Source organism: Sander vitreus, chromosome 8 (genome assembly GCF_031162955.1).
Source record: "Sander vitreus isolate 19-12246 chromosome 8, sanVit1, whole genome shotgun sequence".
NCBI lineage: Eukaryota > Metazoa > Chordata > Actinopteri > Perciformes > Percidae > Sander > Sander vitreus.
Window position 1 is genome coordinate 32,162,061 of NC_135862.1, and position 19,434 is coordinate 32,181,494.

The 19,434-nt window shown below is 40.4% G+C and overlaps 1 protein-coding gene across 1 annotated transcript in view; it reads left to right on the forward strand.

Annotated features, from left to right (window-relative positions):
* Positions 1-6,460: 6,460 nt before the first annotated feature.
* The window catches only part of LOC144522766 (uncharacterized), a 36,849-nt gene continuing 23,875 nt past the window's right edge, over positions 6,461-19,434 (forward strand). Inside the window, exons 1-11 of the mRNA XM_078258068.1 lie at positions 6,461-6,591; positions 6,712-6,817; positions 8,212-8,231; positions 8,314-8,410; positions 10,697-10,721; positions 10,891-10,978; positions 13,448-13,523; positions 14,030-14,054; positions 16,711-17,050; positions 17,708-17,860; positions 18,030-18,083. Coding sequence (XP_078114194.1) covers positions 6,461-6,591; positions 6,712-6,817; positions 8,212-8,231; positions 8,314-8,410; positions 10,697-10,721; positions 10,891-10,978; positions 13,448-13,523; positions 14,030-14,054; positions 16,711-17,050; positions 17,708-17,860; positions 18,030-18,083 — 1,115 coding nt within the window. The remainder of the gene's footprint in view (positions 6,592-6,711; positions 6,818-8,211; positions 8,232-8,313; positions 8,411-10,696; positions 10,722-10,890; positions 10,979-13,447; positions 13,524-14,029; positions 14,055-16,710; positions 17,051-17,707; positions 17,861-18,029; positions 18,084-19,434) is intronic.

A 19,434-nucleotide genomic window follows, 5' to 3' on the forward strand; every position in this document is an offset into this window, starting at 1 on the left:
GATTCTACTTTTGGCCACGAGGGAATCATTGCCTCTAAAATATTAAAACATCTTAATAATGTTCACTACTTTCAGCACAATATACACACAGTGATGATAAACTCAAGTAAAAGCTCATACAAAAAGTATGTGCGCTCCTACACAGAATCAGTGCTGAGAAGTGCATTTACTCAACCACTGCACATTGGTACAATTTCCATTTAATACTGTTTAATACTTTTTAAATACTTTTTTAAGAACAGTTCTTATATTTTATATAAACACTGTTCCTGTTTTCACTCTGTTTCATTTACTTTACAGCTGGAGTTACTTGTTACTTTGCATATAAAGACTTTTCATCAAAAACATTATACAATTATATAATATGATGCATGCTTATAAATTACAATATCAAACAGTATATAATTAAAGTAATTTAAATTAGCCACTTCAACAATAGTCATATAATAAGATAAGTTAAACAACAATGTTACACTCTGAAAGTGGCCCAATTTGCATAAAAAAATATTTGTACTTACTTGGTGATCATTCTTCTTTACTATTTTTATACAGGACTTTTACTTTTAATGGAGTACTTTTACATTGTGGTATTACCTTTCCAGTGTATGTAAGAGAGAGAGGGAGAGAGAGAGAGAGAGAGAAAGTGTGTGTGTGTGTGTGTGTGTGTGTGTGTGTGTGTTTGACAGAGTGAGTGAGTGAGCAACTTCCTGGATGTCTTTATGTCAGAGGTAATCAGGATTAGCTTCCATCACAGATCATCCACTACAGTTTTACCTCTGCATCTGCTTTCTCTTTCAGCTACTCTCTGTTTATCTTTCTTTATTTCAATATATCTCCTCACACTATTGCTTTCCATTGTTCTTTTCAATATCTTCTACAATAAATCAAACAAAACCAATTAGGATTAAGGCCGCTATGGTGCTACCGTATTCCAGCCATTGGCCAAGGGTCTGTGTCATCGACCTGTTCTCCCAGTTTATCCCCTGCTGAGCTGATAATGGGATTTGCCCACCTCTCATCAGCACCATTAATTGTTCTGTGGTTCCCATTCTCAAACACGACGCCAGGCCTCACTGGATGCAGTGAGTTCTATCCACCTGCTATCACCTGGTGAATGTTTTTCCAACTTTCTATGGCTTCCTGATTATTAGCTGTCTTTTTGTCAAGCTGATGCTTGTACAGGTTGTTTCTGTAGATCCCCATATTGTCCATCAAAGCACCTATTCTTTCAATGTAACTGTACTACACATAACATTAAATTAGCCATGTCCTGTTTATAGTCGGTCAGTTAACGAGGGCAGACCTGGGTCCAATTGTTAATCACACTAAAGCACCATGCCATTCATCCCCCTTTCCTTTCATCTATCCATCTCTTTATCTTAATTCAACCTGCTCCTTTTTTCTTTCTCTCTTTTTTTCCACACTCTTAAAATCACCCTGCCACCTTCCTTTCTTCATGTTCACTGTCAAGATCTGAATACTGTCAAAAGTATTCAGATCTTCTACTGAACTAGGCCTACACAAATAAAACAATGTCCTGCATTAAAATTCCTACTTAAGTTAAAATCACAGCAGCATTCACAGCAAAAAGTACTGAAGTATCAAAAGTAAAAGTACCCATTACATAGAAAAATTTCCCCTGTGACTGGCATATAGCTTACATTATCAGATTGATAATACTAAAGCAACAAACTGTTGTAGCTGGTTGAAATGGAGCTAGTTTTAACTTTACTATTTATGCAGTTCAGTCCCAACCTACAACCCTACAGAAGTCATAAACGTTTATGACTTGTTTATAACGTTTATGACACGTTCATGACAATGTCATGTCATAGTAATGACAGTGTCATGTCACGATTATGTCGATACCTTCAAGTGTTACCCAGTTTTGTTTTAAACTTTTCTCTAATCTTTGCTTTTTTGTTCTTTTAACATTTTATCACAACCTCAAAACAGAAATCAGTGTTAGCTAAATTAAACAAATGGCAGGTAGGCCTAAGTAAAACACTGATGAGGCATGCCCATCTCCTCACTTATCCAGATTATCCCCTGTGAGTATGTAGGTCTAGGTGGTCTGGATCTGGCCTACTACTTAACATCCCACTTGTTAATGCTGCAGGGGAATATAAACTTCTGCTCCCTTCTGGCTGTACCACCAAGTTTTTGGGGTGTGGGTAGTTTCTTGAGCACATCACCTCTAGGGATGACTCCTTCGTCATTGTCTTTAAATGTAAAGATGGGCTTTCCATCCACAGACTTCTTACAACTTTGCCTTAGAAACTTTGCGCTGATGTCTGCACCCTCAACCTTCTCCACCAATCCAACGTAGTTATAGGATTTGGTTTTACCAGCGAAGCTCACAATGACAAAGTCACCTTTTCTGAGCTACTGTAGACAGTCACTTTCTTTGTGGGTTTGGACACTTTCAGAGCCCCTCTCTTCTTATTTTCAATCATTTTCAGTTTTTTAGCCCTTTTATTTTTTCTGTTGTGTGTGTTCTCCAGGTCATCTTCTGCTTCATTGTCAGTGGTGTCATCAAGTGGAAGGCCCATGGTGCTTTCTTCTGAGCTACTGTGCACAACCTTTTTCTTTGATTTTGGTTTGATTTGAGCCTTTCAGAGCCCATTTCTTCTGCCTTTCATTCTTTTTCTTTTCCGCCTTTTTATCTTGATTTTCTTTGTGGCACAACTTAACCCAAGCCCTTAAGTTAAAACTGTTTTGTCAATCAACTAAATGTTTAATCGTCTAATCATTTCAGCTGTACTTGTAGGCCTATGTTGGGTAGTTTAGTTTATAATAAAAAATATTTTATAAACTACATGTGTTTTGTGTGCAAAATTCTTAATTTGTAAAGTAACTAGTAACTAATGCTTTCAGATTAATTTAATGGAGTAAAAAGTACAATATTTCTGTCTGAAATGTAGTGGAGTAGAAGTAGAAACTGGCATGAAAAGAAAAGACTTAAGTAAAGTACTTGAGTAAATGTACTTAGTTACATTCCACTACTGGTTCAAGGAACAAGAGAGTAAGTAGATCATCAGAGCCCTGGTCAGACCCTGAGCCTTACTACAGTAATACGCTTTACCTTCCCCTTGTCTCCTCCTGACTGTTATTGAAAAGGTTTATGTAGCTCATCGCTGGACTTCGTTAGCGAGTGGCCCTGCGTCACTTGCTGGGGATAAATCTGTAATCAGAATGGAAGATAACAGGGAACAGAGATGACAAGTTGGAGGAAGGAGTAGGGGACCCTAGCTGCCACAAGTGCATTGTGCATAGCCTATAGTAAGACAAATGAGACAACATCACACAAAAAGTTCCCTTCTTTGGTAGAGAAGCAGAGTGTAACAAGATGCAATCACACAATATTACAAATACATGTTTGATGTATTGTAGTCTGTAACTGCAGGGAAAATTTGCAAAAATCCCTGGAGTCAGTGGTTATTTGAGTCACTGTTTGTTGCTGTCTTCCTTGGTGAGGGAGTGATACCCGTTTAAGTTTAAGTTTGTAAGTTTATTTGATTATTTGATTGAATGCACATTAATCAAAATTTCTGTAAATGTGCCAGTGTTAGCCAGTTGGCTAATTTTCAACTGTAGTCCTAATTACCTAGCATGCATGTCTTTATGGTGGGAAGAAACCGGAGCACCTGGAGGAAACCCACGCAAACACGGGGAGAACATGCAAACTCCACACAGAGAAAGGCCCGAAACGACCTGGATTTGAACCCAGAACAGCTGTGAGGCAGAAGTGCTAACCACTGAGCCACCGTGCTGTTTATACAGTAGGTTACAGGGATGGTGTCCTGATGATACGTTTCTCTGCTGTTAATCTGCGATAGCTCACAGTCCAGAATTGTACCTTGACCTGGTGGTGCTGGGTAATCCCGTTAGCCCCAGGCAGCCATGGTGGAAATCCCAGCAGACCTGTGCTGGCTGTGCCGCACTCTGGATCTACACCACCGGCATGCAGAACCACCTGTAGACACACAGGTAAGGAAAACAAGTTATTCTGTACAGAGGTAGGGAAATACAGTACATACAATAAATATATAGACTACTTTGATAGTATGAATACCTGAATGCTGATTTGAGGTGCATGCTGTGATGATCCATGTCTTAGTAAAGTGACAGTGGTTGAAGTTGCTGCAGAAGTGTTTATATGAGTAGATATGTTGATGATGATGTGATTAGATGTTTCCTTATAGCTTCTAATTTGCTTTTGTCAAAGTCTACTCAGTACTGCCAGGTCTTATTTGCGGACAAAGAGGGTTAAAATGTATAAATTCTTTCTAAATCACAAACACAATCAGCAGACAACAAATTATTTATATGTTTCCTGGGGGTGTCTTCTTCTGATTAATGTTTTTTTGATGTTTGACAAGGATCCAGTGTGATGAGGCCGAATGTCAGGAGTAGATCCAGGCTTTAAGCAGCGAGGAAGGCTGTAGATTAGTTGGGGGACAGAGCTGCACTAATTAATCCAATGCAATGAATATGAGATTAGGCCAGAGAAAGAGGCCCTGCTGATCTCCGCTGATTGGGACAGTGTGTCAGGAATCGCACACTGGAATCACAACAACAGCTTTGGTGAAGAAGCTTTGAATGTGGATTTTCTGTGGACACATTCCTCATAGATAACCAAGCCCAACGCTAAAGAGTGGGATAACTCTAAGAGCTGAAGACCCGCCCTACGAAGCAGCTCGATTGGTTGGGGTTAGGCATTTGACCTCGAGTGGTTAAAGGTGCTGTAGGGAGGATTGTGAAGATCCAGGACTTAGCCAAAAAATTCAAACATCAACAACTTCTCAGTCCCTCCCCCCTTTTCTGCTAAAGTTCAAAACGTTCTCCTAAGCACCTCCCCCCACAAGGGAGAATGAATGTGTGTGCATGAGCAGTGATTGACACGCAGTTAGACGACCCCCCCCCGGCCCTGATTGGTGCATCTGAACAGGGAGCGGTGGATTTTTGCAAATCACACTACAGGTGGTGCCAGAGGAGCCAGATTTTTTTTTAAATGACCTCCTTCATGTAGTTCTACTGGAACATAGGGTCAGTTTCAGCAAATATGACAGAAAGTTAGTTTTATAAGTCTTACCTACTGCACCTTTAAGGTCAGGATAGCCGATTGGTCAGGGGAAAGGACCTGTACAAATGGGGTTACGTTACCTTGCGTAAGCATGGATGCCTGGCCAATAAATGCTATTGAAGGGCAGGTCTTGGCGTGGCCATAGTGGGATTCGTAATATCGCTTCCAGGCCATCACTTTTTTCCCTCCATGCTGGAGCTACACTGTGTCCAGAGTGCACATTGAGCTCCAACAGACATGTAAAAATCTAGTTCTAATCCAAGAATAAAGCGGTGGATTATTGGAGATAAATCATTGGAATAAGGTGTATAAATGGACAGAAGCGTGGATTACGGGGCAGTTAATTATTTAGGCCTACCTGGCAGGTTTTTGTTTGCATCATTGATAAAATAAACGGCCTCTTGGCTCAGGACATACAGTTGATCTATTACGTAGACCTTACTTGTCCCTGGGAAGTATAGATGGTGATGCTATGTGAAACTTTTTATCGACGGCTGTCCTGGTTGCCCTCGAGCTTTCTGCTGTGGTCAGTTAGCAGCAGGACGTCTTGCAGAAGTGGATTAGCTCAAGGTTGATAAACTGTCAAAGCGGTTGATACGTAGATTTGAGATTAAGTCAGACAAGTTGCACTCCTGCTGGCTCTGTAAATCTCTATCTTGAATCAGTGTGCTGCAGTTAAAATGTCCTCTTCCTGTACATGCGTGACTGATTTCTACCCGTTTGAATTGATTTAACCCTCTGTCACCTGTGTTGGCTGTTGGTAAAGCTGCTTATGGTACAGTACACTACTGCTTGAGTTACCCTCTGTCCTTCTGCCTTTTAGTCTCCTTTGACTTTTGACTCAGGATCCTGATTTCTATCTCTCCTCTGAGTTCATTTGCAGATTGAAAAGGGAAGTCTACATTGCACATTGCAAACTAATTTATTCAGTTATATAAGATGCCAACTGTCCCTGACTAATGTTCATTCAAGGATTTTCTAATTCATATTTCAGACACCGAATACCATTGTCCAAGTCTGTAAATGTGTCTGGTGAGAAACTAAAGACAGTTTTATGATTTATATGAAAAACAAAAAAAGTCAAGGCCGAGAGAGAGAGAGAGAGAGAGAGAGAGAGAGAGAGAGAGAGAAATGTTGCCTGAGATAAAAGACGAAGCAGGTGAATGTCCTTCATCAGACCTCATTAGCTCCAGTTAAGGGCTCTCTGTTTGACACATGAAGTGGCTGCTTTAATGAAGACATTAGTAAAGAGTTATTAGGAATTATCATTATAACCATCAGCATTATCAACAATGTTTGATGAAGAGCTTTTGAGAGGCTGATTAAGTGTTTGTGTGTGTGTATGTGTGTGTGTGTGTGTGTGTGTTCAACAGGATGTTTAACTGGGTGGTGAAAGTGGTCCCCCAATACCCTGAAGCTCCCGGGACAAATGGCGAAGCTAAGACTCCTGCTGCCTCTGTGAAGAGTGTTCCACAGAAAAACCCAGAGGAGAATTCAGAGGACAGGTAAACCTGTGTGTGTGTGTGTGTGTGTGTGTGTGTGTGTGTGTGTGTGTGTGTGTGTGTGTGTGTGTGTGTGTGTGTGTGTGTGTGTGTGTTGATTCTAACCATCTTCCTCCTCTACAGCCAGGGCCAGGCTGGAGTGTTAGGCTGGCTGTCTAATGGGTTCGTCAGTGCCCTGCCTCAACCGTCTGGCTCCCCTCAACCCAGCAGGGCCAACTCTGAAATCCGGGTGAGTGTTTAGATGTTTCAGTGGAGTGGAGATGTAGCCTACTCAGGTGGACGTCAGGTGTCGGCGGTGGGATGTAACTAAGTACATTTACTCAAGTATTGTACTTAAGTACAAATTTGAGGTACTTGTACTTGAGTCTTTTCTTTTCATGTCACTTTCTACTTCTACTCCACTACATTCAGAGGGAAATATTGTACTTTTTACTCCACTACATTAATCTGACAGCTTTAGTTACTAGTTACTTTACAAATTAAAGCTTTTGCACACAAAACACAGGTAGTTTATAAAATACAATGTTTTATTATAAATGAACCTACCCAACAACATATAGGCCTATAAGTCCAGCTGAAATGATGAACCGATCAGACACTTGACGAGTTGATTGACAGAACTGTTTTGATCGTTTTTAGTTTCTTAAATGTGAGGATTTTTCTGCATTGAGTACTTTTAAAACTTTAAGTAAATATTCCTAATGATACTTCCTGTACATACTTTGGGAACCCCCTATTGGGACCCCCTCGAAAACGAGATGATACATCTCAAGGGGTTTATCCTAATAAACAAATTTGAATATATACTTTTACTTAAGTAACATTTCCAATGCAGGACTTTTACTTGTAACAGTGTGGTATTAGTACCTACCTTAAAGGATCTGAATACTTATTCCACCACGGTCAGGTCTTCTACTTGTTATCCTATGAGAAATACAATGACACACCTCGAACAATCTAATGCAATCTAATTCAGCTGCTCTGCTATAAGGTCTAAGATGCATTTCATTTTAATTTGATGTTAAATGTAACAGAGGTGTTAATTAAATAATATGTTTTATCATTGAGGTCATAGTTGGTGATGGCGTTGTACTGGACTACATTATATTCATAAGTGTTTCTAATTTCCCCCTACACATTTCTGACAATTTCATCTACAACCCAAACATTGTGAACTTCGTAGAGTTAAGAGTTTTTGACAGAGCTGTTGTATTGAATTGCATTACATTGTTCAAGTGTACCTAATAAATTGGCTGGTCAGTGTAAATCTATGTATGCTAGTTTGGGATCAGACTGATATGCTGAATATATGACTTTTAGCCTGCCATGACTAGCCAGTCATGTCCTTCCTAAATAATTCAGAGTGAAGGTGTTCACCTTAGACAAAGGTGGCCACATTTTGACAACACTCAAGTTTTCACAGAGTACCGCACAGTATTTCTAATTTGTCTATTTTGTGTCTATGTTATGTATTAATGTAATTTAAAAGCATAGGTGTGCTGGGTCCTCAAGCCAATTCATCAAAGGAACTATTACAGTAGAAGTAGTAGTAGTAGTATTACTATAAATGTGGATAATGGGTACAAAGACTAAATCTCTATTTCTTTCTTTGCCGTCCACCAGTCAAGAGAGGATGGAGAAAGGTACAGTGTGATTAAATAGGAGGGCATATTTAATGCTAAATACATCCTCCAAAGGGAAATTCAATTCCATGTTTTCTCCCAGGTCTGGAGTGATAGGCTGGGTCGCTCAGGGTCTGACCAAGGTGTTACCTCAGCCTGAGGAGAAGTACAAAGAGACTTACGTTGAGGAAGTAACTGAGGTGAGACACATCCTTGTGTTTTTCATTATTTAGTGAACTTTACAACACCAAAACATCTTAACTACTGTACATCAGACCTCCAAACATTGAGGAACAACAGCTCTAACTCAGGGCCTGCCCTAGACCTTTGGGCGTCCCCCCTCATTGTAATGTGTTGCCACTTCCCATGGCACTGAACCAAATTGTGTATTGTATATATTAGTTTTAACCATATTGACATATTTAGTGTTACATTCTGTGTAAGATGTCTGCATGTAGAAAGGATATGACACAACCAAAAAGGCCACCATATGGTGAAGAACATACATTTACATGTATTACAAATAACTTATAACATTGTGCAAAGTCTGTGCTTGTAGGGGTTAATGATCCAGCATCTACTGACAAACTTAAGCACCTGTAAATTATAGATAATACTGTTATTATTTTCATCAGCTGCATCAGACCCATTCAAACTGGATCCCCCAGATATCCTTTTATACATTTCCAAATATAAAATACTATTTGTACTTTGGCTTGGCTGAATACATATTGTTAAGTGAGAGATGCACACTTTTGGGGCCCTGCGGTAGCCTCAAGGCCCTAAACAGTTTGGGCTGGATTTGCTTTAAAGGGCATTTTAGACCGAATGTGGCAATGGAACCGCTGCCCGTATGAAACCCATTGTTTCCAATGGGTAGCGCCTCACCACGACGCCGGCAAACTCGCACTTCTGCTGTGCTCAAAGTTCAACTGGGTTAAACTTTAGGCGCAGCAAGCTTTAGATGTGCACCGAACCCAGCGGCAAGCGCAGCACCAATCACGTTTTGGTCTGAAAGGCCTATGACTAGAATGGCACTCACAGAGCGCCGACTTCCGCCAAGGCCAACAGTGCATTCACATGCTTCTTGGATGGTTCCATTTCCTGAGTTGTGAAGTCATTCCTCCGCCTTAAGTATGTTCTTGAGCTTTAAGTCGTAATGTTGAAACAACATGGACGCTAAAAGAAGATGTGTTTTGGGGGGCCTCTAGCTCACCCAGCAGTTGCCACATGTTGGCTGAGTTCTGCAGTGGCGCAGGTTCAAATCCAACCTGTTGCCTTTTGCTGCATGTCGTCCCCCATCTCTCTCCCCCTTTCCAGTCTGTCCACTGTATATTAAAGGGAAAAGCCCCAAAAAAATAATCTTAAAAAAGATGTGTTTTATTGCTCAGAGTGTTTAAACAACACAATGTCAGCTGTTTGCACTATTTCCGTTACAAAGAAGAGGTAAGGAAACGGATCAGGTGAGCCATGAAATATGTGTATCTACCCCGTGATTCGGATCCACTCCATAATTAAATGGGTTCTTCCTTGGCACATGCTACACTCTTACGACAAGCTTCATTGAAATCGGGCCAGTCATTTTTCCGTAATCCTGCTGACAAACAGACAAACAAAAAACAAACAGGTAATCTAACCAACAGGTAACCTTTTTTGGCGGAAGTAATAAACTATAGGTAGTCTAATAGTTTAGCACAGTACTTTTCTCTCCAGAAGCCAATACTCCAACATGATAGGAACAGTGTGTTCTATGTTATTAGTTCAAGTAATTCAGCCAAGCAACAGCAAGGAAATCTTTGTTTTTGAACTGTGTGACACATGACTCAAGCAACATAATACTGTCCAACCACAGGCTTATGAGACTAATCGTGTGTAAGGATTAAGTTTATAAAGGAATCTACAGAAGGTTTAGCCAGCTTAAATCCCTCCATTAACTTCACTGCATTTAAACCAGCCTCTCCGTGAGACAGCCCTCTCACCTGGAGGCCTCAGGGCCACACTGATAAACAACCAGACAACTCCCGAAAACAAATTAGACAAAATGCTTACAAGATTCTGGCATATTTCTGCAGGCAACACATTATCCAGTAATTTCATGTCACGTTGCCAAATGTTATGTATTGAAATATTTATATTCAAGATAAGGGCCCCACTTGTAGTCCTCCGTAGCCCAAATTTGAGTCCACATGCTGTACTGTAGGTGTTGACATGAAAGGGGACCATGTGGGATATGAGGTTTGTTGCTCCAATGAGCATCATTCGTAGCAGACCCTGATCACAGTAGTGGTAGCATGGGGATGTGTGGCCTATTCTGTGTGGACAAACAGACTTTCATTAACCTCTGTGGGGCTCACGTCACATTGACATAATGGATATAATTAAGTAGAAGAGATAATGTATCTTAATAATTTTTTTCATTAAAAATATTATAATAATTCCCTAATGCTCTTTTGGCTCGACTTAACATTTGATATCTTTTGTCCTAGATCTTTGAAGTGCAAAGAATGCCAGGTATGTTTCTTGATTGTTTTTCTACATGTTTTGCCTTTTTGCACAGAAGTGATGTTTGGAATGATGATTAAATATTAGGCATTTTCCATCTAGACTGCTGAACTGATGTCTGTCTGTCTGTCTGTCTGTCTGTCTGTCTGTCTGTCTGTCTGTCGTTCCGTCCGTCCAGATTTTGATCCCCTTCCACACATCCCGGTGGTGGAGATGGTGTCAGATGATGAGGGGGAGAAAGAAGAGCCTTCTGCATTCCCTCCCAAGTGAGTTTACACCACCTTTTACTACACATTCACAGTGATTGAAGCTGAACCTTGGACCCCCCCCCCCCCCCCAAGCATACCGAACACTGACAGCACTTGGCATTTGATGGATTCCTTTGTCTAAAGAGTCCAAAGTACAGATGGACTTTACTGGATAATCTGACTCAAACACACACACACACACACACACACACACACACACACACACACACACACACACACACACACACACACACATACATGTACCCACATGTACACACATCAGTACAGGTGGTTAAATGAACTATAAACATTTAAGGGAGTGACTTTTCTCCTTTTTTTCCTGCAGTGTGGTGAACTGGATAAAGCATATGGTCCCTCAGCCAGTTATGCCGCAGCCCCCTGGTGCCGTACCCATAGAACCATCAAGCAAGTCCTCCCACTCCTCTCTGGACAAACATACATACACTTACATACACAAACATTAAAGTACATTTGTCCCAATGCACGCCAGTTGGCATGTGTTTACCCACAGCACAAACATACACAGTCACAACACATAACTTACCTCCTTGAAATCTTCCATCCTTAAATGGATAGTTCAGATGTTTTGAAGTGGGGTTGTATGAGGTACTTAATATATATAGTCAGTCTACACTAGATGGTAAATGGCGGTCGACACGGCCCCAGTTTGGAAAAGCAGGAAGCTAAGCAAAGTACTGCTGTGGACAGGACCACCTAACAAAAATCAATATTGTTTTAAGTGTACGCAAAATTAAGTATATTTTCACCCCTTTACCTTGCCATCCGTCCTTTCTGACGAGGAACTGAAGCCGGTCTCTTTGCTCTCTTCAAAGCCACCTCTGCTCCCTTTGACAAAAACAGTAATCTTACCTCACTAAACACGGCTGAAGGTTTTTGTCAAAAGAGTCCGTTGGCTTTATATGGCTTCAGTTCAGTTCAAGTTAAGCGGTGAAAATATTCTAAATATAGCGTACACTTTAACTGATATTGATTTTTACTATGAATAAGTACCTCATGCAACCCCACTTAAAAAAATCTGAGCTATCCCTTTAAAATATTCACTGAACTCAGGACATATTATGATTTTATTGGATGAATACTTTTTTTGTACACTGAACTTCATGTCTTTCTCTCCCTTTTCTAGTTATTTCTCCACCACCTGAATCTCTCAGTGGAATCTCACTGGATACTGACGGCAAGGCCTCGGCGTACGTTTTGATCCCTCTCTGTCCTTATTAATCACTCTTTTTCCACACAACATAAAAGATAAAATGACACTTTAATGATCTCTATATATTAGGGCAGAGGTGGATTCAGTCCAGTAATGTCAGAAAAATGTAAAAAAAAAAAGAAAAAAAACTTGGCCAGCTGGAGCATATTAAGCCAGATGATTGGCTTAATATGTTATCCATCTATCCATCTTACAACAGTACTGAGATATTAAAGGTGCTGTAGGTAGGATTGGGAAGATCCAGGACTTCAGGCCTTTTTATAGTTGTGCGTTGAATCGACGGCGTAGGGTCCGACGTAGACGTGGGTCTACGCCAGACCCTACGCCGGACCCTACGCCGGACCCTACGCCGGACCCTACGCCGGACCCTACGCCACAGCCTGACGTGCACCACTCGAAAAATGTAACTACATGTCGCGGCGACGCACGTCGCTCGGCCGTGGCTTGGTAGCGTTGCATTTCCCCCGACTTATTTCCTGGTTCTCCTTCTCCATAAAACAACATGAAATCAAGGAGAGGGTTAACTTTTCCTGCTAAGGATTTCCCACAGTGGTCAGAAAACACAGGGGAGACACTTTGTTTCTCTCAATATGACTCTAGAGTCGGGACTCGCTCCGGAGCTAATCGCCGTCACTCTCTCACTTCTCCCTCTACCACACACACACACACACACACACATGCCGGTTTGACGCACACACCAGCGCACAAGTATAAACATCACGCCACTTACGTAGGCTACAGCGAAAGCTCTACGTGGAGCCTCTGCAGAACTGTAAAAGATTATTTGAACATCAACAACTTCTCAGTCCCTCCCCTCTTTTCTGCTAAAGCCCAAAACGGTCTCCTAAGCCCCTCCCCCCACAAGAGAGAATGACTGCGTGTGCATGAGCAGTGATTGACACGCAGTTAGACACCCCCCCCGGCCCTGATTGGTGCATCTGAACAGGCAGCGGTGGATTTTTGCAAATCACACTACAGGCTGTAGGTGGTGTCAGAGGAGCTGGATTTATTTTTAAATGACCTGCTTCATGTAGTTCTACTGGAACATAGGGTCAGTTTCAGCAAATATGACAGAAAGTTAGTTTTATAAGTCTTACCTACTGCACCTTGAACGACGACATACTTTACTGATGTTTTCCTTGACATTACCTTTAGAATTGACTGGGATGTTGCAGAACAGTAAAATGTATAACTTGTGTTAAGTGCGTACAGTTAATTAGTTTGTCTCTTGACAGTGTGGTTGGCTGGTTCGTGTCAGGACTGGGCCTGAAGCTGCCTCAGCCTGCCATTCAACCCAAAGATGATGCTGAGGTAACTTTTAGCAATAAACCAATGTTTCTTTCTTCCTTCTCCTCTTCTTGTCTTTCAGCCTTGTCAGCCTTTCCTCACCACCCACCTTTCTGGGATGTATTGTTACTCACTTTCTTTATCGAGCTATATATTGACAGCAATTCTACGGAAGAGTATTAGTGCCAGGTATAAGGTTGAGGAAGATTTGAAAACAAAAAATGCATTTTGAGGATAAAGTAAAAATGTCGAGGATAAGTTGAATTTTCAGTATTAGTGCCAGGCATAAGAGAAAAAATAAATCAGAGGAAGGTTTTTTTATTTGCATTGCGAGAATAAAGTCGGAATGTGGAGAACAAAGTCAAAATGTTGAAAATAAAGTTGAAATACTATTTCAAGAATAAAGTCAAGATGTCGAGGATAAAAATTCTTGACATTTCGATTATCCTTTAAAAAAATGTTCCTCCTCACCCTAATACTTTTCCGTACAAATCAACTCACTTTCTTTTTTAAATCTTTTTTTCCCCCAGGGTGCACCTGAAATTCTACAGAAAGGTGAGTTTAAGTCTTTTTCACTTAATTATACTTTCCTGTAATCATAGAAGACCCTCTGCTTGCCATTGTTCCCAAATGCCACAATTCACAGTTCAAGCAAGTGGATCTATATATGTCACATAATGTTTTCCTGACAATGTGTTAAGTCACTGGAGAGTAATGCCTACAACTAGCAGAAAACATCTCTTTAAAGCTACGTTGTGTAAGAATTTCTCCCATCTAGCGGTGAAATTGTATATGACAACCAACTGAATATGACTTTCTAGCCCTTCCTCCTACGGTGGCCGAACCCTACATTAGCTCTCTCCATCGTTTACACGCAGCTGTTCTAGCCACTCCAATATTAACTTTGGTCTTGTTGCTTTGCCTGTCGCGATGTCGTTTTAATTCTCTTTCTCGCTTCCCCCTGGCGAGTAATCTCCCCCTGGCATTCATCACGGTGCCAATAGGTGTAAGAGGGCGAAATGCGGCGCTATGTCCCTCTTTGGCTAATGTATTTTAAAGATGGAGGCGCTACATGGCTGCCGTCATTCGAGCGAGTCGCTCGTATGTATTCTGAATGATTCTGAACGTCAGATTCTACGCTTACGAGAATACTTTGATTAGTTGGTGGAAGCAATTACACATGAATGAGTACATATTTGTGAAAGAACAAAGGGGTTTTTGCTAAGAATCAACTCAAAAAATTACACAATGTAGGTTTAATAACAGTGGGGTGCGTTTTATTCAAGTCATTATTTTACTGGTGAAAAATACCTTGAGTAACTCCCGTGGATCTTTGTAATATTTGCAAAGTACACGTTTCCTGTTGAAACACCCTCTTGTTTTTCCCACCATAGTTTTTGAAGAGGTGTTTTGGTCGGACGGTCGGAGCCTAACTCAGTCCCTCTTCTCCTTCTGTTTCAGGGGGGAAGGCGCTGCGAGCCCCTTAAACAGCAGGAGGAGGCGACTAGGGGACGCTCTGATTGCCACATACAGACAGACAGACAGACAGACAGAGAGACAGAGTGACAGACAGAGAGACAGATAGACAGATACCAAAAGACATATTTCAATGTTAGGGGAGCTACATGTGCTGTGCAGCTCAGTACAAAAACTAGGCAGCTGTAAAACACTACAAGAATATAGAGATATATTCAACTCACCTTACTGTACTCCATACAGTTTCATATGAATGTATTACAACTTAAAATGTGTGCACTGATATATAACTAAAACGTGTACTGTATATTCTATAGCTAATTAGATGGGTTTTTGTCTTCAGTCTTTGTGGTTTTATTCTTTCACAGTCCAACAAAGAAACATTGAGTAATTATTCGAAGCAACTATAGGTTTCATTCACACACAAAAAAATGCAGGCAGAACATTTTTACGTTCCTTTATTGTGCTTTAATATGGCAATGGACACTTTATATTCATGTTGCCATTTTCATATCTGGAAAAAAAAAAGCAGTAGGAGATGAAAAAGATGATGTACGGGTCATTACTTTAAAAGAGTTTCGGCATGAGATGTCCAATCTTCCCTTTCCTAATTCACAGAAATCGGGAAATAATAATAAAATGGCAGCTATGTTATTTATGATTGTGTTATTTGTGGGCAAAGTATAAACTGTATCTGCATTTATACTTGATATTTAGAGGAAACTATAATAATAATAATAATTTATTTTTTAATGTGTAAGACCTACTCCTTAAGAATCTATTAATAATTCTACATTGAGAAATATGAGTTCAGTTTGGGTCTTGATCATGTTACAGTTCATGTAAGCTTTTCCACAGGTTTAATTGAGGTTGCACAACACAAATGTAAAAAGAGGCCGATTTTGATCCACTTCTATGGGCTTGGAACTGTGAAATGTGGCCTGTGGGAACTGGTGTGCTGATGTTTCAGTAGTTTGACTTGATTTAAAAGAACCTCACTTGCTCACATTGAAAATATGCTGACTATCATGCAGACAAGGTGGTAGAACGCATCCATGTAATTACATACTGTAATGTAAGGATACTGCAGGAGTAATAAAGATCCAGTGTGAAATTATTTAAGTGGTGGTCTTATCAATAACACTCTCATTACCTCAATGCACCCTCTACACATGAAGATAGATGAATTAAATATGGAAAGCTGTAGTGGATGTTTTCCACCTCTCAGAAACCTCCAACATGAAATGTTGTTGTATACAACTGTATACCTGTATTACAGAAATCTTCAGTTTTTTTTTTTTTTTTTTAAAGGTTAAAAAAAAATTTAAATGTCTTAACATGAATCCAACATATTATTAGCAAATATAAATTGGCCTATTTGTGAAAAAAATAATGATAGGCTTACTGGCCTAAGGATAGTCACTAAGGTATGTACAGATACAGTTAATCCTGAGGATTCACTGTGCCGCATGTATGTTAATCATTAAAACATGATTCATAAAATCATGCCAACAAATATTTTAATAGCTGAGTATTCTATGCACTAAAAAGGTATGTATAAAGGGTTTAGACTGCCCACATGTTATTGTAGGCCTATCCAAAATCATATCCAGCTTTTAAAGTGTTAAAACATTTTTTAATCATATATCCAAACCTAAAACCAAATTCATCACCAACGTGTCCAATGTCAACCACATGTCTTACACACAAATCAACGCTTGTCACCCTCTCGTAGCTTCATCCAAACTCAAACCTGACATGGTACTAGAAGACGTGGACTCAGAAAATGAGGGCCAGCAGAACCTTAAATATCACTCCAAAGCTGGAGCACCATCCCCATCGCTGACTCCACCAGCACCGACAGCAAACCAACAGCAGAAAGCGATGCAGCAGACACAGCCCAATTCAGTGCAGTCTCAGGAGTGTGTTGACGCCAACTCAAAGCCAGAGCCGTCACATGAGGGTGTGACAAAATCTCAAGAAGATGCTGAGACCCAGACAGGCCGCTGGACGCCATTCATTGAAAACATCAAGAAGGAGGCTGAAGGTGTAGCTTTGGCTACCATGGAGGAACGGTAAGAGAGGCTGGAGAACAAGAGAACAGAGCTGCAGTCCTTAACCATTTTTAGGTCAATTGCTCTGGATGTAATTGCCCCCTTTCATATCAAATAATAATTAAAATAATTCTAAGTTAGTTAAGAGTATTTCCTAAGTCCTAAAGAGTAGTCACAATACTGGACCCTGACTAGGCAAAATACCAGGTTTTCAGTTAAGCCAACAGGCTAGAAGCTTTCATTAACAAATGCCACAAACACAGACAAATGTAATTTCGTAATATCTATATATGTAAGAGCTCTATCACATAGCGTCATCAATTATATTCAGCGTGCTAAACTTAAAGAACAAGAAGCCCAGGGGTCAAGTCTTCCTCAAAACATCAGCGATAACACAAGCTGCAACTTGTTATTCATCATGCAACTTTTTAATCAATTGCCTTGTTTTATTCCCTTATAGTCTTCCTGTCTGTGTAGTTTGATTTAAGCAGTAGATATAGGCTACACAGTGGACAAAATATAGTGATGATGAGGCTAAATTAACTTGGTTTGGTGTTTTTTTTGTTTTTTTTTTGCTGTGGGATCTAAAGTCTCTGCAATAAGAGAGAAGACTTTTGTCACATTCCAAATTGAATTTACCACAGCACATTCCCATCAGTGTGTCCTTTCTCTCTTTAGTCTGCTGCAGGAGCGCATGGAGATGGCACGTATGGCTGAAGAGGTGGCCAGACAAACAGCTGAGATGACCATTAGACAGGCCTGTGAGGGACAGTCCATCAGACTCTCACTGGGGAGTCAAGAACTGCTGGAGGAAGAGGAGCCTGAAACCGAGTAAGAACGTGTGCTCAATTAGAGAGAGAGAGAGAGAGAGAGAGAGAGAGAGAGAGAGAGAGAGAGAGAGAGAGAGAGAGAGAGAGAGATAAGTGTGTGTTTTTGCATTTTTTGTTTAATTGGAGCATCATTGTGAAGTGATGTGAGACAGAATGTTCCCTGTTACCAGGCTGCCAATGCTACAAGAAGAGAAGAGCGACATTGACCACAGTGAAGTCACAGAGTAAGAATGCAAATATGGAGGCTTCTCCATCCTTAACTACCTTGAAATCTTTTTGTAGGACCCTAAACCCATTTAGTCTTTCACCTAGAATTTGTATCATATATAGCCTACTGCTCTTGTGCTGTGCCCATACATAAGAGTGATTATTTATTTTTATTTTTATTTTTAAAATCTTGGCACTGTCTCCCCAGCAGCTTGTTGAACTGGTGATGATGAAACTAGAGACTCAGTAATGGAAATGTTTCACTAGTATTAGGCTACAGCATGACAGCAATACAGCATTATAGTATTATTATTATTTTACTTAACATATAGGCCTAAGCAGCATTTTAATATTGCAACTGGGTCTTCCTAGCATAGACATATATACAGTCTCATGCTGATCCATCAGGGTCATTTGGCTGTCAGGTCCCAAATCCCGTGGGTTCTCGTTATATGATCTTTGCAGCGCGCTGCCTCAGCATCACCCTACCGTGCCATAGCAACCACAGCTTCCCTTGGCAACAGCCGAGCCGACCTTCTACTGTTACCTCCGCCCTCCCCCTCCCCTCTTAACGGTTCCCCCGGTAACAGTGTGCACCTGCTGCTGTTTCACGTCTGGAGATGATGGACGGAGATGTAATGGAACATTTTCCCAGTTTGTTTTTCATAAATTTCTAAAAAAAATCTCCTGATCTCGTTTAATACGACCGCACAGCCGAGTTCGTGTTACTTTGTCGTGTCTCGATGCTCGCGGACATTTTCTGTCGCGATTATTAACGATTAACGCACGTGAGAGAAAGTGAGTATCTTGACAACATCGTGGTTAGGTAAGGTTAATGGACTAATATAAATATGTTATGAAATGAATACGTTTGACCTATTATTTAAACCTAACTGTACTAACGTTAGCCTACTATCTTGATGTAAACAGATAATTAGCGTTAGCTGTATAAGCCTGCCACAGGTGGTTACCAAGTCAGTCGTTTGTTTTATGCAACAGAGAGAAAACACTAACAACTAGCTAGCTAACATTGAGTAGCCTACCGTTAAAGTTAATTCTTTATACATGTTCCAGTATCACATGAAGTGTGTCAGTCTTCCGTTTGTAGCAATTAACGTTATTCAGTAAAGAATAAGTGAGAAGAGAACAAAATGTAATTAAAAAAAAACACTGACATTATTCTATGCAGACTATAAAATAACACTTCTGTGTGCCTACATTGGGACATTAATTCAACACATCACATGGTATCTATATGTGTTGAAACCATAGCAATAACATACAGTGTGCTGCATATGTAGAGGTTAAAAAAACAAGGAAAATAAAATATAAATAATGATCATGTTATTTCTGTAATGCGTAGCCACC